The sequence below is a fragment of the Miniopterus schreibersii genome (assembly GCF_964146895.1).
Source record: "Miniopterus schreibersii genome assembly, chromosome: 1".
NCBI classification, from domain to species: Eukaryota; Metazoa; Chordata; class Mammalia; order Chiroptera; family Miniopteridae; genus Miniopterus; species Miniopterus schreibersii.
This window is the reverse complement of record NC_138101.1, coordinates 200,054,918-200,077,135: the sequence shown is the minus strand read 5'-3', so window position 1 is coordinate 200,077,135 and position 22,218 is coordinate 200,054,918. Positions and strand designations below refer to the sequence as shown.

At 48.1% G+C, this 22,218-nt stretch overlaps 1 protein-coding gene across 1 annotated transcript in view; it reads right to left on the bottom strand.

The window, feature by feature from the left end:
• RCOR1 (REST corepressor 1) overlaps nucleotides 1-22,218 on the bottom strand; it is an 89,103-nt gene that overhangs the window by 13,421 nt on the left and 53,464 nt on the right. The window contains exons 4-8 of the mRNA XM_081129721.1: nucleotides 8,826-8,878; nucleotides 7,271-7,432; nucleotides 6,439-6,557; nucleotides 3,480-3,558; nucleotides 478-672 (exon numbers count right to left, since the gene is read on the bottom strand). Coding sequence (XP_080985847.1) covers nucleotides 478-672; nucleotides 3,480-3,558; nucleotides 6,439-6,557; nucleotides 7,271-7,432; nucleotides 8,826-8,878 — 608 coding nt within the window. The remainder of the gene's footprint in view (nucleotides 1-477; nucleotides 673-3,479; nucleotides 3,559-6,438; nucleotides 6,558-7,270; nucleotides 7,433-8,825; nucleotides 8,879-22,218) is intronic.

The window sequence follows — 22,218 nt, the reverse complement described above, 5'->3', positions numbered from 1 at the left end:
TCAAGGTGAATGAAAGCCAGACAGGAAAGAAACCACATCATGTAGTTTGTACACAAAATCCAAAAATGAGTAACAGCCATCTGTGGCTTTACAGTCCGAACAGTGGCCACGTGCTGGAGAAGCCAGGTGATCGGGAGGGTGCGAGGGAGCCTCAGGCAAGGCTGTGCTTGGCGAGTGCGGGGGTGGAGGGACACAAGTGGGCTTTGGAACCAACAGTCCATTTCTTGACCCAGAGAGAGGCGAGCTGGGCATGATCGCCATGTGAAAGTCAGTGAGCAGACACATCTATACATACACACTTACTATCAATTTCAAAGTGAAATGAAGAAAACTTAGTGAGCCAGGAGCTAAGATCTTCTGCCCAATTCCTTAGGGGGGAAAATGCCCGTTTGAGATTTGTGGAAAGAGAACATCCTGTCTGTGGAAAATAAAACACCTCTGAAGTACTGGCCGGCTGTCGCCCAGGGGTGTGGGTACCTGTCGCTTGATTGAGACCAGCTCCATGTCCAGCTGCCGCAGCACCGTGGTGGCCGCCGTGGCATTCGCAGAGACGGCCTCCACGTCTTCTTGGGAGAGGAACATTCCTTTGGGAGGTTTCCTTTTTGCTCTGTTTTTTGCTTGAGTACTATGCTTTTCTTTCTTGATCTGAGGAACTGTCTCAGCAGGGGGCACCTGCACAATATACACATTTTGATAAATGAGACACGAAAAAATTAAAATGCCACATGAACAGTAACAGCATATTCCTTCACATGAGCCCAAATGATCTAAGGCAAAGACCAGCTGCATCATAACTACCACGTACCAATTCTAACAGGCAGCCAACAGACAAAAACATTGCTAAACACTTCGCAGGGGAGCGCAGCTCCTCCTGCACAGACGCCCTCACTCCATCGCCCGGAGCCTCTGAGCAAGCGCGCGCGGCTTCCTGGAGGAACACAGGAAGGAAAAGCCTGCACTCTCTGCTGAGTTGTTATATATGAGCAGGAGCTACTGTATTTTCACATCCCTAGCGATACAGATGGATGTATGAACACAGAAAGAAGAAAAGATTCAGCACATGTATGAAGATCCACTTAAATTCTTTAAATCTTCATACAAGTTAAAAAATATATAAACTTCAATAGGAAACTATTACTTTTTTAAACACCTTTTTTAGGGAATGACACAGCTTTTAGGGCAACTGTGCCCTACAAACTTGCTTCAAAAAAATACATGCTGTCACTTTAAATGCATGACTGCTGATAATTTTTTAAAGTGCTTTCTCTGAATCCAAAACCTCCAGAAATGAGATGCAGGGAGCCTGGGCAGGGAAGGGATAAGGCCTTACTGCTGACCATTTATGAACAAGAGGTGTATGTGCTTGTTCACTGCTCATCCTGCTAAGAGGATCACATTCGCTGATGAAGCTGGACGCATCTTCACCCCGGGAAGGACTGAGCTGAAAGCCCATGAGTCCCGCGCGGTGCTCACAGCGACACAGGGTGGAGTCAGCGGCTGCTCAGGCAGGACCACCTAGGGCGGCGTATCTGTTTTAATAACACTTTAGTATCTAAACAAACTACAACTTCACCATTTTTCTTTTTGAATCAGAAACTGAGCTATACAAATAAGAATTACAGAAATTAATATAAGATCAACCCTTTTCCCTTCCAATTAAAATGTCCCGCTGAAGAACCCAACGGGCAATGCAACAAAGCAAAGCTTCCTGGACAGTCCAAGCACAATCTGATTCCCGAACAAACCTAACGGAGCTAACCCTTGAGAAATGTTGTTATCTGGACTCGCATATAAATCCCTGGCAAAGTGCCAGGAGGAAAGGACTAGTTGTCCCACTTGGTGACACAACCACACCAGAGAAGCCTTAAAAACATATCGGGAACGCTTTGACTCAACATTCAACGCCTAGAAATGAATTATAATGGAAAAAATTAAGTGCACAAATATTTAGTTGTGAGATCAGCATTGTTTATAACAGCAAAAAGCAGGGGCAGAGACTGTAAGGCCCACTGAGGATTCCCTCAGTCAGTCGTGAAGTAGCTGCACGATGGGATGACACACAGCTGTGCGCACACACATCTGACATAAAAATATGTTCAAAGGAGAGTAAATCTGAAAGGTGATGGAATTTATACATATTAAAATCCCATTTATATTTTCTTAGGTAAATATTTACTCAGAATTAAGTATACATGCATACACTTTTTAAAAACATTTAAAAAAATTTATTTTAGAGAGGGAGAGAGGGAGGGAGGAAGAGAGAAAAGCACAGGCTTGTCCCACGTGCTGACGCATCCCTGGTTGATTCTTGTATATGCCCTGACCAGGGACTGAACTTGCAACCTTGGCATTATCGGGACGACACTCTAACTGTGCTGCCTGGCCAGGGCCCATACACTTTTTACAGAGGAAAATGTTAATGGTGATTATGTGTGTAAATGGTTTCACTTTCTCCGTTATGGTTAGCTAGTCTATAAAAGCATGCGTTATTGATGTAAGTAAAATTTAGGTATGTCTAGACCTTTTTGTTTTTCCACACCTAAAATAGTTGCTCTCATACTTTAGAACCTTTTGAGACAGAAAACCCTTGAGATTTTGCTGAAACTATAGGCTCTGCCTTCAGAAAAACTCTTATGTGACCACAGATAAAAGTCATGCCCGCAGTGGGAGCCCACCCTCCAGCCTGACTGAGGAGCTGAGGGCCCGTCCTCCAGATGTCACGGCGGCTCCCCAGGCCTGCTGCGGGTAGTGCTGGACTGTGTGGTTTCCGACTTGAGCCATGGAGCCCTGGGCTTCCTCAGAGGGCCCTTGGGGTTCCTACACATGCTTTATTCAATTTTATGAATGGACAAAATACTGCAACCCCCATTTCAAAAGGCTAAGATCATCCCGACACCCCGTTTTCAGTGGACAGTTTACAAGAGTCATCCACAATTATAGGGTTTCATAAGCCCCCTGAACCTAGACACTAAAAACCTCTGGCATAACGACTTTCAAGACGTGAGCGACTGCAAGTTCACCATGCATGAGGCTCGCCCTCGTATGACCTGGGCTGTCGTTTCTGAGTAACAGGATTTGCTCTGAGCCCGTCAGCGCTCTGCTGTTGCCTCCTGACCCGGTGTGTGCAGAGTCCTGGGCCCGCGACAGCTTGGAAGGAGCCACAAGCCCACGAGGAGCCGCGTCCAGCCTGGGCCTCAGGGGCACCTCCTCCTGCAGCTGAGCCAGTCGCGCAGGGGAGCACACACGAGGACTCGGCCCGGACAGACCACCGTGTGTCACCGCAATTTCTTCCTTTGAGACGCCCTTTACTCGTGTCTCTCGGCAAAGGCAATTCTAAGCTCTACAGGCCAAGTTACCAGTTTAAAACATCCTCTCACGATGCCCTGTACAATGTGGCCCTTAATACATTCAGTAGAGTGAGCAAGAGGAGTGACGCTTTGCTCACGGACTCATCAAACTCAGGCGCCTGCAGGAAGTACCTCCTTCTTGCTGTCCTTGTTCTGATCCATCTCAAGGTCGATGGGGTTACTTCCATTTGCCTCTTCCAGTTCATCCTCACTGGAAGACAGGAAAACGTTACTGAGAGGTTACTTTGTATTGACTTAATTAATATACAAACAGAAGCAATAAACTGATTTAATGACAGATTTAACATAAAATTAGTATGTTTTCAGACTGCTGAGATAAAAACAATTTTACAATTCAAATAAAAAACCAATTTCATAGTTCTTTTAGTCTAAATGATTAAAATAAACTATTAAAATGGGTTTCTAACTCCCAAACCAGGCCTAGAACCCTGTTGCTTTATATACGTCAAGTGTTTTCCCTTAACTCTCAACTAAAAATATGTAATTTAAGACATTTACTTTATCTCCCCATAATTATCTAGTGGAGACCTGGGATGTGATCATGAGACATAACTGAGAAATTGTTCAAGACTAAAGCCCCACTGCGCCTGGAGCAAATCCACCGATGCGTGAAAACAGTCTCAAGCCCCACCTGCCTGCTCACGACCACCCAAGTCTGAGCTTGGGGAGGCTTTTTGGTGGCAGTGACAACTGGTATTTTAAATTAAGTTCATCCCAAAAAGGACACTCAATTGCTGTGGTGTTTCAAATGCTTTTGCTTATATCCTTCCACATAGTATTTCTTATTAAAAAAAGGACCAGAGCCAGCTGGTGGGGCTCAGTGGTCGAGTGTCAATCCATGAACCAGGAGGTCACAGTTCGGTTCCCGGTCAGGGCACATGCCTGGGTTTCGGGCTCGATCCCCAGTGGGGGGTGTGCAGGAGGCAGCCGATCAATGACTCTCTCATCACTGATGTTTTTTTTTCTCTCTCTCTCTCTCCCTCTCTCTGAAATCAATAAAAAAATTAAATTAAATTTTAAAAAGGACAAGAGCTCTGTGGTAGGTGGGAGCTTCACTAAACAATTAGAAAACAAGCCCTGGCTGGCCCACCGCTGAAACCAGCTCATCAGCGATGGCTACAGAGCGCTCAGGTTTCAAATGTCCACATCCTGCTTGGTTTCAGGAATCCATCCCAGCTGACTACACCCGTGCGCTCCCCACCCTCCAAGGCCCAAGGTGGTGTAAGTTCTGGCTTAAGAAAGAGTGTCCAAGAAAATAGTCTGGGTTGAGGGACTTTTGTCCCAGTCGCTGACATTACTATCACAGGCAGGTCCCATCACAGCGACAAGCCGCGGGTGCTCCCGCCACAGCAGGTCTCCTCCTCCGTCTGCACCCTGAGAGCGAAGGTGCACACGGGAGGTGGGAGCAAGAGACCACCCGGGATGTCATTCATGCTCAGCACAAGTTCCAATCTATGTTTGTATTTAATTCTGATCTTAGCTGAGTAGGCTGCATCTGTTTGCAGTAATAAATTTAATTTATACACAGTAAACAAGACCTGAGATATAATGGAAATAAAAATTTTAACCAAAAGCTGCTACAACACTAAAAACATTCAGTAAGTGGGTTTGCCACATTTCTTTGGTTATTAAGAGTGCTGATTCATAAACAGACTCACTGGTATGTACGCTGAAGACCAAAAACATGCATATGTCTCAGGTCAAAAACCTTATAGACTTAGAGCTGGAAAGGGCTCTGGAGACGTTCTCAGCATCACTCTCATTTTACACTTGGGCCAAGAGGGCTAGGCTCTCCAAAAGTGATACCTGACTTTCAGTTTGTTCCCACAGGTTAGTCTCTTTAATTTGAAATCATCTCTTCTGAGATGGGGCCAAATAATTATAAATTTACAAAAATAATATATTACACAAAATATATAAAATATAATTTTAAAAAGCTACCTACAGCCCTGGCTGGTGTGGCTCAGCGCTTGGAGTGCTGGCCTGCACACCAAAGGATCTCGGGTTCAATCTCAGACCGTCTGGGAGCACGCGGGAGGCAATCAATCGGTCTGTCTCTCTCACACTGATGTTTCTCTCTCTCTCTTTCTCCCCCCCCTCCCTCCCTCTCTTTCTAAAAAAATTGGAAAAAAATATCTTCAGGTGAGGATTGACCCAAAAAAAAAAAGTCACCTACATTATCACCAACCTAATACAAAAACCGTTATGCTGTGTGCTGGCCTCTGGACTTTAAGCATCTTCGTTTTGGAACTGAGGAAAGGGGTTCGGGAAGGAGTGTCTGAACTGAAACCGGCCTATGAGTGGGAGCAGAACCTCCCCAGCAGAGCCTGGCGCCACTTCTGCGTGTGCACACGGCCACTCCCACTGCGCTGCGCCGCACAGAGGCTGAGGAAGTGATGACTAAGGTGTCCTTCCAGTAAGCTGGCTGTGAGACCAGCATTTACCAAGAAGCCGTGCAGTGTTTCCCACTCACTCGCATATACAAATCAGACAGTCAAGGAGGGAGGAAGGAACCTGAACTGCCCTGGCCTCTTCAACGCACCCAACACGAACCCATCACGTGAATCTGCACGGCACACCACACACATCTCAACCCAGGAAACAACAGATCCTGTCACTAAAAGAAGACACACTCGCCCAGGCTGGGCCGCTCAGCTGGGTGGAGCGTCGCCCCCATACGCCAAGGTTTCGAGTTCGATCCCCGGCAGGGCACATACAAGAGTCAACCAGTGGCACATCAGTACGTGGGACGAGCCAGTGTTTCATCCCTCGCTCTTTAAAATCAATTTTTAAAACAAGATGCCCTCACGGGCATGAAAGAATATGCAGGAAAGTCTACTCGTTCACATGACACTTCCTGGCAGCAGGGAGAGCGGTGGGGAGAATGCTTGCAGGAGGAAACGCTGCCGCGAGGCACAGCCACCAGCAGGGAGCGGAGCGCATCTGAGTCTGGTTCGGACAGGTAGGCACTGGGCCCCTGCAGTCACTATCTGTCCTCGGCGGGCCCACCAGCTCCCAGGGGTCTAGTGGCCTGCGGCCCCGCGGTGAGCAGCACCCCCGGCGCACTGACCTCTCCTCCCGCTCGCGCTTCTGCTTGCGAGCGTGACGGTCCATCACGCTGGTCTTGGTCCTTGTCTTCTTCCAGGAGTAGTAAAACTTCACCAGGCTTGCTATAGATTTATCAGGAAGCTACGTACAAAGAATGAGTCGATTCAGATTCAGAGTAACCTTCCAGGGTCCAACGCGCTCAGATACACTTAGCTAGGATCACACTCGCGCAGTCGGGTGTCGAAGCCATGGCCCTTCTTCAGTAAGGAAATAAATTCATGAAAGGACTCTCCTCGGTGCATTTTCAAATTACTAAGTGTGACTGGAAGTGAAACTCAGCCCATGAAAGACTGTAAAGTCAGTTTAAGATGAATCAGGGTTTTCACACACCTAAAGTTTCTAACATATTCTATCATAACTTTTGGGTTACTTAAAAATAGTTCATTTTAGAACTAATGTAACTCGGTAAGATTTTGTGGCAGAACCCACCAAGCAGCATTCTCCATTGCGAGAAATGAGCAAACCTTTCCCAGGTGGACAGGGCCCATGATGCTCCACCTCATCAATAACCATCGAGAGCCTTTGCCAATAACCTTCTGGGGAATTGAAACAAGACAGACTGAGGGTGGGTGGGGGGCGTCACAGCCATCGAGCTGGGCGGTGCCAGGAAATGCTTCCCTGCTGTCATCTGCAGCCTCTTGTTCCCCTAGCAGCAAGCAGTGGGCTGCTTTTCCTAAAGGGAGCTCTATTAAAAATGAGACACTCATGCCTGCAGGCGACAGTCCTATCCCTCAGGTATGCTGCAGAGGAAAGAGGCTGGGGGGGGGGGGAAATCAATGGTCTCATCTACTTACCATTTGTTGGATTCTATGAAAAGTTTTCCCATGAAAACTAAAGGCTTGCTCAAACAAGACTTTGTCTTCCACAGTCCACTCATCTGGGAAGGGGGTAAAGTTGGGCAAATCAGCCAATGACTTTTCAATATTATGCTTATGCCAAAAGAGCATCCCAAGGGCCTAGAAAAATAGCATCGGTGAAATTTTAGACCAAAGACATGAATGCAACATTAAAATGGAAATACAGTTGGTGAAAGAAGAGTGTGCACATCTCTACACCAGACAAATTAACAGCTACTCGTGTGCGCTGCTAAGTGGCCGTCACAGACACACGACCTCCTGCACACTCACTCACTTATCCCAGAGCCCTGAGTAAGGTCCACCATTCTCGCTTCTCAACTTAGAACACGGAGGCCCTGAGCATTATTCAGCACCTTGCCACTGGAACAATGCCAGGAAGCGGCGGCCGCTGCTCTCACAGGGTCACACGCTATCGCCCTGCAGGTAAAAGGAGAGGCTGTTCTAAAAGCACCCACTGCTTTGTTATTCCTCTGCTCAAAAAACGCAACTAGAGCCCTGGCCTGGTGGCTCAGTGGGTTGGAGCATCACCCTGGGCACCAAAAGGCTGTGGGTTCAATTCCTGGTCAGGGCACATACCCAGGCTGCAGGTTCAACCCCCAACTGGGGAGCGTACAGAAGGCAAGCAATCGATGTTTCTCTCTCTTCCCCCTTCCTCTCTCTCTATAATCAATAAAAACATCCCTGGGTGAGGGTTGGAAAAAACAACAAAAAGCCTGCAAATAAAAAGTTTTTTCCAGCTCAGAAAGGAAAAAATACAGGAATGCATGGGAAGCATATCTTGCTTTGAAAGATTCTGGAACTATCTTATTGTAACTGCCTAAATTTTAAACAGTTCCACTGGGATAGAACAATTAAAAATAAGACCAAGGCTGACAGGAAGAGAGCAGCGCTACGTAACGCCAGTCACTGGCGTCCTCAGTCACTCGGACAAGTGAAAAACGTTAGTGACCAACCGGTCGGTATAAGACCAGGGTCAGTGCCAGGAGAGCCCTAACCCAACTCCATGGCCTTGTTTCTAAAACAGAAATTAGAAATAAGGTTAAAATAAGGCATCACCACACTGTTGGAGAAAAGTAAATTCCATGGATTTCTCATTAACACGCTCCAAACAATTTTTAAAAGAAAGCCTTAGCCAAATCTTACAATTTGAAAGTGATTAAAAAACAATTAGTATCAAAACACGACAGGTTTGAGCGTGATAGTGTGAGCCAGGAAAAACCACAGAACTGACAGGTCACAGCCACATACGAGGGAGCTACCTACGCCCAGGACCCCCCGGGCCTCCACTGCCCGAACCCCGCAGGCCCACAGAGACACGGCGCCCCCCGCGAGGTCCTCTCGCACCCACCTGAGGTGCGGAAAGGGGTCAGAGCCTCGTGGGCGCTGCCAGCAACCACCCGACTGCTGAGGGGAGACACTGCACTCCACACCCCCCCGACGCGGCGGTCCGCTCAACGCGCCCATTCCTACCGCGAGACAGCCATGCCGTTACCTGTTCCATGTTGTACCCGTGCTTCTCCTTGGCGATGGCGATGTACTCGTCCACTGAAAAACAAGACGGGCCGGTGAGCAAGGCCAGGGCAGGCGGTCTGGGCGCCAGCGCGGCGGGCAACGCGCTGCGGGCCTGCCGCGGGCGGGGCCGGCAGGAAGAGCGGCAGGAGCGGCGCGGGGCCGTGCGGCAGAGCCCGGTCCCCCCGGGGAAACGGCTGAAACACACCCAAACACTAACAGCACTTATCTCTGGACGGCAGGATTATGGTTCTTTTTTTAAAACAACTTGGTTCTACTTGTTTTCTACAACAAGTATTTCTTTGGTATGCTGAAAAGTAATTACTCAGAAATAAAAAGATACATTAAATTGGGGTTCGCTCAGGCTGAGCCTCGGCTGAAGAACAGGCAACCTTCTGTTCTATCTGAAAACCTGAGGGGCAAGTGGCACGAACCAGTGTCTGGTCTCTGCTTTCCGACGCTACGGAAACTGCGAGGGACACTGAGCCCCAAGGATGAACCTGCTTCCACCCATATTCTCTAGTCTGCTCTCCAAACAACAGACTCATCTGTAGCACTTCCTTTTATTCACGTATGACTTTTCCACACAAATCACAAACATAACACAAGCTCACAACGAAACAAAACAGGAGCACAGAACTGTATGGAACAGCGAGGCCCCCACAGCCCCGATCCCTCCGTCCCCGAGGCTCCCCCCGAGGGGACCGGCTCCGGGAGCTTCGCCCGCCAGCCAGGCGGCCAACGGCAGGAGCCCCGTGAGGCCGGCGCTCCGAGGCCTCGGCCGCTGCTCCATCAGGCCGCAGCCACGGCCCCGCTGTGGTGGAACCTACAACCCGTTCAGGAAAAAGAAATCAGTTTTGAAAAATAACTCATCAGCACGTATTCTAACGCTGGAGGAAACGTTTCCACCGACAGAAACAGCAGCGCCACACAGAGCGGCGAGCGGCCGCCGCACCAGAAGGACCACGTCCCCCATCCAGCGTCCGAGTGCCGGGCGGCCGGGGGCCGAGTCGGCGAACCACACCCTGCGCGACCTCGACACTGCGTGCGTTTATTTATTTTTAATTCTCACCAAGGACACGTTCGTTGACTTTTTTTTTAGAGAGAGGAAGGGGGGTGGAGAGAGAGAAACATCAACTGCCTGCTTCTCGGAGGTGCCCCAACCAGGAACTTGACCCGCAACCTGGGTGTGTGCCATGACGGAATCGAACCTGTGACCTTTCGGACAACATTCCAACCAACTGGGCCGCGCCGGCCAGGGCAAAACACTACATGATTTTTAAAATGTGGGGGGGAAGCCCTGGCCATTTTTGCTCAGTGGTTAGAGTGCTGGACTGTGGACCAAAGGGTTGTGGGTTCAATTCCCAGTCAAGGGCATGTACCTCGGTTGCAGGTTTGATCCCCGGCCCTGGTCAGGGCACATGCAGGAGGCAACCAGTCAATGCGTCTTTCACATCAATTTTTTCTCTCTCCCCCTCCCTCCCTCCCACTCTCTCTAAAAATCAATGAAAAAATATCCTCAGGTGCAGATTAAAAGGGGGGGGGGGATGGAATTACTCCAAAGTGTGTCCCTTGCTTATTACTTCACAACAGGGTGGATTAAGGCGAATACAAGAAAAATGCCCTAAGGTTCTAGAACAGTGCTAACGGGAGGGAGGGTGCACATCTGGCCAGAGCCCTGCTGAGCGACCGGTGTGGTGTTCACCCTCGGAGGGGCCTGGATGCCAACGGCAGCGTGGACCTGGGGTGGACCGTGGGTCAGATGACCGAAACGAGGAACCAGAGTGTCCAAGTCAAGAACACGTAAGGGGAGAGGGAAACAACTGACAGAATGCGGGGTCAGCTCTGAGAGGGGCTGCTGGAGGCGTTTCTTCTAATGCGGACCGGTGAGCACGCAACAAATGAACCTCAGACACCTGCTAGACTAAATCCCGGCTCTGGGATCATGTGGATTTACCTGAGCCGTGGGACGAACGTGTGACGTGTGCACGGTCACCCGTCGGTCACGTGCTGTCTAAGCAAATGGGCACAGGCTGACCGCATGCCGCCGGAGCCTGTCCTGCCCGCGGCTCCCAGGCAGGGGCCTGTGCTGAGTCTGCTCTGCTCCCTCAGGAACAGAGTTCACTAAGCCTGTCCCCACTGTTGCCAACCATAGTTAGCTAAAAAAATTAGCTGGAAAACTCAGGGAAACAAGAACATTCTTTGAATGTATTCTATTTTCATCTGCTGTTTTGTTTTTTAACATAAAAACTGGCTTGGAATAGTAAAAGATTAAAACCCTGGACTCTGACTGCTGCTGCTAAGGTCGCTGTGACATTCGCCAGGTGTACGCAGCAAGGCAGTCCCACCACGGTGCCTGTGAAATCGCACACCTGCTGGATTTTCCTGGAGCCCCCCCTGGGGACTCAGATCTAAAGCGAAGGAAGAAAGAAGGCCACCGCACTGCTCACGTGGCATCACTGGAACGTCCCGGGCCCCTGGGCGTGATGAAGTTGATCTGTGAAGCGGCACTGCCTGACAACCGCTGGCACAGTTTCTCATCTTTTCACCGTCCCCGTGCTGTGAGCACTGCGGTGCTGTGACACCCACCAGTCAATGTGTTCCGGTTTTCTCGGCAGCAGGTTAAAGGCAGCGCAGGTTGGGTCTGCGGTAGAAAGGCTCCAGTCACCCCTTGGCTCCATCTCCCAGCAGAATGGGGTGCCTGGCATGTACTAAGCGCTGCATTAAGACCGTGTTTCCTTTAGCAGTTCCCTGACCTTCCCAGGCAGCAGCTCTCACCAGGAAGCTGGGCTACCACCAGAGTGTGAGGGCGACACCACCGAGGGGTCCTCTCCCTCCGGAGTCCCTACAGAATGAACAGAGTCTGCCGTACAAAGAATGCCGCCAACAGGCCTCGCGTAGTCCTGCCTTCCTACCCCACATCTCCCGAGCGCTTCCGTTTCCTAATCGGGGGGAGGGCTCCCACCTCACTCTAGACTCCCCCAGGGCTCCCACCTCACTCCTTCCTTTACAGAGCAGCCAGTAGCTGCTGGGAAGATGTGATGAAAATGAAAGTGTGAATTTTCAAAACCTCCCACGTGGTTTCCTTAAGCAAAACTAAGCTTTCAACCTAAGAAAATAAAATCCACTCCCAACTGCCTTCATTAAAAACAAAGGATGCCCGGCCAACATGGCTCAGCGGTTGAGCATCGGCCTGGTATCCAGATCGGGGTTCGATTCCTGGTCAGGGCACATGCCCGGGGTGCGGGCTCGATCCCCCGCAGGGGCGTGCAGGAGGCAGCTGATCAGTGACTCTCTCGTCATTGATGTTTCTCTCTCCCTCTCCCTTCCTCTCTGAAATCAATAAAGATATAAACAAACAAACAAACAAAGAATGACTGGAAGTTCAGGGAGGTGGACACAAGATGAACCAGGGAAGGGAGCAGGAACAAGAGAACGGCAAACTCCCTGAAACAAAGCAGCCGGAACAAAGAAACAAGGAATCCTTGGGGACATTTCTAATACCTCCTTATCTGTGGTGACAATAATCTTGGTTTTGCCTCTGGAAGATTACAGGCGAGCCAGAGTGGATCCCCATCTGGGGGAGGAGCCGCCGCAGGAAGAGTCACTAAGGACGGTGTGACCAGGCCGCTGGGCAAAGTCCATGTGGCTAAGGCAATGCCCAGACACTCCTTGGGCCTGGACCTTTGCACCTCCCCGGGGCACAGAGGACAGTGCAAGGAGCCAGCTGGTGGGAGAAGACACAGACCTGTCCTGTGCAGCTCAGCCGACACCCTGGTCTGTCTGTCAGAAGCAAAAGAATCAGTCAGAGTTAAGTGTTCTCTGCTTCAAAAGCAGCCTATCAGTGCATAATGCAGTCTTTTTAAAACTTGAAAATCCCCATGGAAACCACCGAGGAAAACCGTCCAGTCTTAGGTTATGATGGACAAAGATATACACTCTGATTCTTTAAGAAATACACAGACTGCACACGTTGTTTTCTTTTTGACAAGTCCTTACCATTATGGAAAGCACAGGTGAATGGGCTATAGTTCAGGGTAACATCACTTAAAGGTAGTGTGTGTGTGAAATTCATCAAGAACATTGACAACAGAGTCAACAATACCGTGGTAACTATGTACGGTGCCAGGCGGGTACTGGAAATAATTGGGGGGAACACTTTGTAAAGTGTGATTGTCTATAAACACTTATGCGGTACACCTGAAACTAATACGAAATAATAGAGAATGTCAACTGTTACTGAAAAATAAAATTTTTAAAAGAAAATTCACAAAAAGCCTAATAAAGCATTTACTGAGTTACCCTTCCTATGCACAGAACACTATCGAGTAGTAGGGAAAAGAGAAAGGGACCGATCTCCCCTCAGCGGCCGGAAGCAGCACGGGAACAGGAGAGAACACGCACATAAAACAACAGCACAGAGCGGGACGGCCGGCGGGCAAGGCAGTGGTCGGGGAATGCCGCCGCCGATGGCAAGTCACGAAAAGCTTCCTCGGGATTCGACAGTTACACCAATTGAGTAATAACAGTAGCTGACATCTGAGAATTTACTGTGCCGGCCACTGCTCCAAGCTCTCCAAGGCCCATCTCCGGTAACTCTGTTCTTACTCTCGCTCACAGAGGAAGACCCTGAGGCTCAGAGGCGCCGGCGATTTGCCAGGAGCACGCAGCGGGTAAGCAGCAGAGACAGGACTTAAGTGAACGCGGGGTGTCTGATTCCAGGAGCCCTGGGGTTGAACCTCTGTCTACATGCTCTCCTCTCGTGAGTCAGGGGCATCAGGGAGAAGCCACTTCAGAAGAGAACAGCCCCCACCCCGGTACAGAGCGCCCACCGAGGCTCATCCGCACAGCGCACCTAGCTGGAATGGAGTTAAGAAAATAGAACTGTGTGGCTGATGAAGGACGTGTGGAAACAGGTCACAGGCAAACGGCTGCCTTGTGCTAGGCTTCATTCGTGTCTATACTCATGTTTTAACCCAGGGAACTACGTGCCCTTAGGACCATTACTAAGAGTCTCAAATTCAGCTGCAGATGAAAACTGCCACAGTCACCTCAACTCGCCTGCCTCCCGGCGACACTGCAGCGGGAACACCTTGTGGTCTGGCACAGCCTGCGCAGGGCAAGAGGCAGACTCCGTGGGGGGACGGGGCTATAGCTTCGATACAGCTAAATTCTATCATCGTAACACTCGCAGTGGCATTAAGTACTGAAAGGAAACACGCACCAATTTCTCTCATAACTCATACTGAGCGTGCCAATTTTTTTTTCAAGAATATAATAAATACTGTGGCGGCTCCTCTTATTATTAAAATAACCAAAATGAGTTGTCACTGTGACTCAGAAGCAAAGGGAGCGTAAATCATGTAAGTGAAGCAAGTGTGCCACCTGCTGGGCGCAACTATCACTACAGTTAACATTTCAACGGCACCCCCCCATCTTCAGGGAAAGGGGGGGAAGACGCAAGATAAGCAGAGGCTCTGCGGGAGTGTAACGCAAAGAACCAGTCCCCTTAGCAATCAGACGCACTTTCTCTATGAAATGCTGTTTCTGAATGTAGTTTTACTAAAACCCCACTTTAGAGAAGAAGCTGCCCCCTCTGGCGCCCAGCCCAGCCTCACAGGTGACAGGATCAGGCGGGAATGAGCAGCAGGAGCGCCTGCCAAGCCCCCACGTCCGCAGGCAGCGCCGGCACCCCCGCCTGCCCCACACCGCTCGGCCACCCCCCATCCGGCGTCAACTCTCAGTTAAGCGTGGACTATTGTGGTCTCAGAAGTGTCTTCCGCGGCTAACACTGTACAAGTCATGTTTAAAGCTTTTTAATGTTAAAGAGCAAAGGCAGGGAGTGACACACTCCCTCCGTGCGTCTCTCTCACATCAAGTCAACTTACTGGATGACTCAGTCCCTCAGCAGGCAGCTGCGTACTCAAAATAATTTTGTTTGCTCTCATACATGTTTTGTTTTGTACGATATGAGCTAAGAAAGGAACCATGCTCAAAACGAGGTCTGCATCTCCCTTAACTAAAGGTAACATTTCTCTGACATTAAAAGAGAGAGAAAATTTTTATTTTTATTTATTTATTTTTAAAATATATCTTTATTGATTTCAGAGAGAAGAAAGGAGAGGGAGAGAGAGAGATGGAAACATCAATGATGAGAGAGTCATTGATCGGTTGCAGCCCGCAACCCGGGCACGTGCCCTGACCGGGAATCGAACCCTGATCACCTGGATCCTAGGTCGACGCTTAACCGCTGAGCCACACCCGGCCAGGCAAAAGAGAGAGAAAATTTTTAAAAGTCCAGCACAGTCAACTTGGCCTTAAACCTCACAGCTGACTACACTGTGGGAAGAGCCCTGGACCCTGCTCAGTCCTTGGTTTCCATCAGCAACCAGCAGGCTGAAGCCACCTCCTCTCCTATAAAACAAGAGTGAGATCAGCCATCCGGCTCCAGTCCTTCCCAATGCAGCAGAGGAGTCGAAACACATGGGTGTCAAGTATTATCAAAAGTAATTCCTTGCCCTGCCGGGAGTGGCTCAGCAGTTGAGTGTCGACCCGGGATCCAGACGATCCAGGTTCGATTCCTTGTCGGGGCACATGCCCGGGTTGTGGGCTCGATTAATGACTCTCTCATCACTGATGTTTCTATCTCTCTCTCTCCCCCTCTCCTTTCCTCTCTCTGAAATCAATAAAGATATGTTAAAAAAATAATAATAATAATTCCTTCATAAATATTTGTGAGATTCAACTAGAGGGAAGGGGTGCTGTTTAGAACCATGGAATTAGCTTAGCAAGAGAAACCAGAAAGGGCCTGAGTGCCGTTAGAGCTGTGCTCCAACTCTAGTTCCCAGTCCTGCCCCATGAGCCACCTCACCAACTTCTTCAAAACCCCGGCTCTTGGGCTCCACCCAGCTTTGTATATGTGTGTGCATACATGCATGTGTGTACACGTGAGTGCATACGCATGTGTGGTGCGCACATGCATGTGCGAGCATGTGTGCACTTACATGTTTGTTATATATGCACATACACGGGTGCATTCATTTCCTTTGTGCATATATACCATTTTTATGAAGTACGACAAGTTCTAATAGAGAAAAGCACATATGGAAGGACACAATTGGGTGAATTTTCAGAAAATGAACACACCCAGATCAAGGAGAGAGTCAACTGCACTCTAGATGGTTTTGGTTTATTTCTGTAATGCTTGCAGGGGATTATGATGGGCCAGTTTTGAAAATCAACAAATTAGAGCATAATATTAATGTGTATAGCATGGGCTTGATAACATTCCCCATTTTAGTGCGATAAAAATCATCTCAACAAGCACAACATATTTTAAGGTTTGGGTACTGAGAAGATTATGACAATATCAAAACCATAGAAACAAGAAGAATGTGCTTTGAGGTTTGCGAATTTGAGTTGTGAATTTCAGTCATGCAAAAAAATTTCCTTTCAGTGACTCAAGAGGTTCCTTTTTAAATCACTGATTTCAAGCCCACCTCCCGCTGAGGGGTGAAGGAGCAGGGGAGAGAGGCGGCAGTTGGAGGAGGGTCTAAGAGCTGCAGAGCCTGCGAGCCCAACCGCTTACCGCTTACAGCCTGTACACAAACCTCACGTCGCGGGGCGTCTGTCTCTTACCCCTGCCTCTCCCACCTGTGCAGACAGGGGTCCTTCCCCAGCTCATCCGTCTTACACAAACGGGTCTACATGCGATTCGAGGAGCCAAGGGGGCAGGTTACAGGAGGCACGTGGGGACTGAAGGTCCTGTCCACCACACACCGCACAGGTCACTCGCCCTGTACGGACCCATTTCTTTAGCTAAACTGCAGGGTGGAACAGTGAGAATACCGGGGGCATGTCTGTTGGGAGAGGGCATGTTTTCTCATTGTAAATCCTACCATTTTCAACGCTTCAATCTTGGGAGGAGGGGCCCTTCATACCTGAAGAAACCTGAGCTTGAGAAGTGGGTGGCAGAGTGACGTCTCCTAACACCCCACCCTAGCACGTTCCACCTTTAATCCCTGTGCACTGAGTGGGTAAATCTTTTAGCCCTACTGTGTGCCCAATGCTGTCATGTAGCCATGATGAACAGTCTCTGCCTCCACAGAGCTCTAAGTCTGGCTGGTTATTACGAAATAATTAATTCCAATTGTCATATGGGCCAGAGACAAAGAACTACGAATGCACTTAGCTGGAAACCTGACCTGCAGAATCAAGGAAGGACTTCCGTTTCTACTGGGACGGACACCGTAAGTTCCTGCTTTACTCAAGTGTTATTTATAGTAGGGAAAAATGAAACAGAAATGGTCAAGAGTAGGGATGTGGTTCAATAAATTACGCTCCATAATGGAATGCTACTTGGATCAAAATTCAGTTTAATTTCCAATCAGCAAAGTTAAAGTTGAAAAACCATCATACACAGTATGACCCATACTTAAATGCTTAAATTCAGAGTGCACACGAGCCCGGCAAAAAGGAAGGAAAGCACAACACTAACAGTGGTTGTACTCACGTCAGTTGAGGTGAAGGAATTTTAGGCTATTTTTAATAATAAAAACAAGCTTATGTATATATGTGATCTCTTTTCTAAACCATTTGAGGGAGTCATATATGTTACGGCCCTGCACACGTCCTACCTACTCGGCATTTATTTTCCAGCAGCAGTACCCACATTCTTATGGAACCAGAGAAGAGTAAATTTAACACTGAAACAATCATCTGTGTCTGTATTCCAACCGGGCCAACTGAGATGAAATGTGCTTTGTATTTGCTGGAGAATTTTAAAGTAAGTCTCAGTTATTTCATCAATATGCATCTTTTTAAAATGCCAACCTATTTTTTACAAGACCACATGCCATTATCAGACCTAACAAAAGCAGCACACGTCCTTGGTATGAGACAGCGCTGTGCTCACCGGCTGCCCAAACAGTCCAGCAGTCCCAATCACAGAGGGAACACGGCGTACATCAATTCTGCGTTTTAGTGGCAGCCATATAAACTGGTCGGGCCACTTTGGGAAATAATTGGCACTCATCTCTCAGAGCTGGGTATCTATGCTCTGGATGGATATCAAGACACAGGTCAAAGAATGTTCCCAGCAGTAACAGCTGTAATTGTCAAAAACAAAACCAAGGTCCACCAGGACAGAAAGGATAAACCACGATAACAGAATAAAATTCTTTACGTTTAGAAGGGTGAAGACACATTGATATGGTTAAAGGGCAAAGTAATCCTTAACTGTAATGGAAGGCTTCCACTACAGTGTGTAAGTTTAGCTGTCTTTCTAGTAGGTTTTGCATATTTTGGCTAACTCTGGAGCACTTAAAAGAAAACAAAAATAATAAAAATAATTTTCACAGGCTAAAAAACATCATTTTAATCACAAGCTTCAAGCTCTTGGATGGCCATTTATTCATAAGGTGCTGGAAACCAAGGCCAACGTTAGCTTACCTTATTCCAACCCTTGCACGCCCTCCAGTCACAGAACTCACAGGTGAGAATTTCATGTGCACTCTTCTCCCTGGTCAGTGAACTCCCAACCCACAAGGGCAGTTTCCCATTAGACTGGAAGCTATGCTGGCCTGGGACTCAGACTGTCCACTCTTGTATTCCTCCAGTGCTGGGCACATATGCAGCCTCTCAAATATTTACTGAGTAAAGGAATGGTCACCACGAGGTGAGTGGCAAGGAAGAAAATGTTAGACTGCAAGTGGCCCAGGTTGCAAAACAGGGAGCCCAAAAGCCTATGTTTACCACTCTCCACAGAGGAGTGTCCACAGCCCCACCACGTTCTCACTCACTAGACAGGTATTTACGGTGCAACTCCCACATGCCAGGAGAGGGCTGACCGAGAGCCAAACACACGCCCAGCTCCTCTCCTCGCTGGTCCTCAGCACAGTGGGAGGGACACGAGCAGTGCAGGTCGGTGATGCTCGAAGGAATGAAGGGAATGGGGTGAGTAGCCAGCAGCGGTCTCCATTTTCTAGGTGGTCAAAGAAGGCCTCTGACAGAGGCATTGAGGCAACGAGGAGTAGTAACTGTGGGGGGGCCCTGTGTACAGTCAGGGACAGAGGGTCCCAGACAAAAGGGGCAGAAAAGGCTCTAGGAGCACGTTTTGGGTAAGCTCAGGCGACTCAGGCCTCGGGCCCAGCAGTCAGGCCTTCTGACTTTCATTTGTGGTGGACTGGAACATTGTGAATAGAGACTCCTGACATTTATGACATATTTATATGAAAGTTTAGACACTCACTACACATCTATGAAACTTTCGCACACAACATAATCCTGAAAACGTGTGAGGTCAAATGCGCTAACAAAGAAACCACCTCCGTGTACGCTGCAGGTCTAAGGCGGGTTCTCGTTCCAAGAAGGTAAAACTTACTTTAAAATCTCTAATTTGACTTTGGTTTCTGACACAGTTTTAAATTCTGTATGTCTAGCATGTTATATGTGTTAATTTCTTCCTTTACAGTTACTAGTCAGCCAGCTTTAGAAAACTGCCCGGCGTATCTTGGCAGAGCCGATGAGTTCGTCTTTGCTATTTTAATGCTTTTTACCATTGCACCAGTTTTTCCTTTTTTATAAAATAAAAACAAAATACAATCAAATAAATAACTGCAAAAGCACTGATCACATATGACCTATAAAACACAGAAAGGCGGGAGCACTGTCTCACTGATTCCCAGGAGCCAGGCACTACCTTGCTAAGGTCTACGCCCGAGGCAACTGCAGCACTCGGAGTCTAGGAAACGTGCTTCCTCAGGAAACAGTGAGTGTGGCTGAGTAACCGGCTTCCCCTCCAGCCCCCATTCCCCTCTTTCAAACCCTCCCTTAGAAAGAATCAAACAATAAAAATCATCTTCAATTACTCCCTTTCCTAACCTAGTCTATTCTCTCTTCTAAAATTCCCTGCTAAGAATTATCCCAGGTCACAGTTTTATATTAGACTTGACAGCACTTGCTTTGGTAAACTTTTTTGTTTTCTTTAAAACAGTAGAATGAACCAGACTGTAAGAGCTGGCCTAACTCTACATACATTTCCAAGACAAGATTATCTAGTAAAAAAAACAACACACAAACCTTCTGAGGTTCCTTTTTTGCTAACCCTCAACTGCCTCTCTGCATTAAGTCCAAACCTCGAGAGCGTGTGAGCGTGAGGCTCTGCTCTGAACCACAGGTGGTCAAGAGCTTTCTAATACAAACTATTTTGCTTCTAGCTAAAATCCCTCAAAAACCCTCATCCCCTTAAGAAGTCTGCCTGCCCTTCCGGTTCCATTGCTTCTCACTTCCCCAAGGACCGTGTGTGTCCCCGGCAGGCTGGCCTCCACAGGAGCCTGCATTTCCTCCTCACACCTGCAGGCCTGTGCAAAGGCAATGCCAGCCTTTCTCCGTCTAGACCGCAGGCATGCCCCTAGCCCAGCCAGCCAACTCATTCATTCCTCAACATTTTATTCAAATGTCAGCTGCTCCCAGCGCTCCCCTTGGTCCTGCCCAGGAAGATGTGGCACTTCCTGCTGGGTCCCCAGGGGAGCCTCAGAACTCTACACAAATGAGGTGCTTGTGCTCAAACGATATGAGCATCAACTGTCCTCTTCACCGGTTAGTGAACACTTTTTAGTTTCTCTCACTGTCCAGATTCCACGATGTGACCTAACCTTCATTCCCTCCAATGTCCCCTAAACCTCATAGCACTGTTTCAAGTAATTTTCCAGAATCACTTACTATACTATTTACATTGCATGGTTCTCAGCCATGTTACTTGAAATTGCTTACATTTCCTCTACATGAAATGTCTCCACAAGGCACATTTTCTAGGCATCACCCAAAGGTGGTATCTTACACACAGCCCAAAGCAACTGGTGTAACATCAGTACTTAATTATGGTTTACTTAATGGAGCAGGACGCGGAGCCGGGTGTGTGTAATAATGCAGTCTGCAGACCAGAAGTCTAGCCGAAACCTGGCTACTAACTGGCTGGGGGTCCTGAAGCATTAGACTGAACTAAGTTTTTTTTTCTTTTTAAACATATCTTTATTGATTTCAGAGAGAGGAAAGGAGGGGGAGAGAGAGATAGAAACATCAATGATGAGACAGTCATTGATCGGCTGCCTAGCCCGCAACCCGGGCATGTGCCCTGACCGGGAATCAAACCCCGATCTCCTGGGTCCTAGGTCGATGCTCAACCGCTGAGCCACGCCCGGCCGGGCTAAACTAGGTTTTCAACACCTGAAAAGCAAGAGTTGGAATAGAGGGACATGGAGAAATTACTTGTTTACATATTAGTTTTCCCCTTTCTCCACTAAAATATAAGCTCCCTGAGTCCCTCCCTCCTGGCACACTAAAGGTTCGCAAAGCTGCTCCATGAAACTGTAAATCAAGCCAATTCTCACTAAACTCAAATTCAGTGTAGCCCTAATCGAGATACTTTGGAGAAAACACGATGCCACAAGTCTAAGAGTCTCCTGGAAAAATAAACCCATGAGCCAGGAGTACTGAGAAAATAAAATGGAACCAAATCAGGAATCAGCTGATACATCAATGAAACAAAACCCAGCAATTCTACTTCCACATGTTCACCCAGAAGAACTGAAAGCAGGGTCTCAAGGAGATATCTGCACACCCATGTTCACAGCTGCACCATTCACAGAGCCAAGAGGTAAAAACAACTCGAGGGCCATCGACGAATGAACAGCAGACCAATGGGGTCTCCCCATATAGCAGAATATTATTTACCCATAAAAATGAAGGAAATGACATGTTCAGTGTGGATGAACTTTGAGGGTATTATGCTAAGTGAAAAAGCCAGTCACACAGAAACAAACACTGATGAATCCCGTACTTGAGGTGCCCAGAGCAGTCACATTCATTGAGTCAACAAGTGGGGAGGTGGCTGCAGGGGCTGGGGGGGGGGGGGGAGCTGCTGTTGATGGGGACAGAGCTCCAGTTCTGCAGGATGGAAAGAGTTCTGGGAGCTGGCTGCACAACAGTGTGAACGTATTCAACAGCGGTGAACAGGGCATTAAAACGGTTAAGATGGCAAACTTTATGCCGTATTTTACAATTAAATATAATTTTAAAATATTTTTTAGAGAGAAAAATTAATACTCCCAGCGTTAGGGAGGTTTTAGAAAACAGGCACACTCCTCTAACTCTTTAGACGAAACATGGAAAACCTATAAAATATAAACATCTGTGCCATCTGACCTATCACCCCCCTTCAGTGACGCTCTCTGCAGCAGTTTAGAGATGCTTGAACTAGGAAACACCCACATTATCTGGCCATAAAACACACCAAATGTGCTTACAGAAACTAACAGACACCCAGAAAATTAACAACAGTGGTTAATTTGGGAGACGTAGAATATTTTTCACTATTT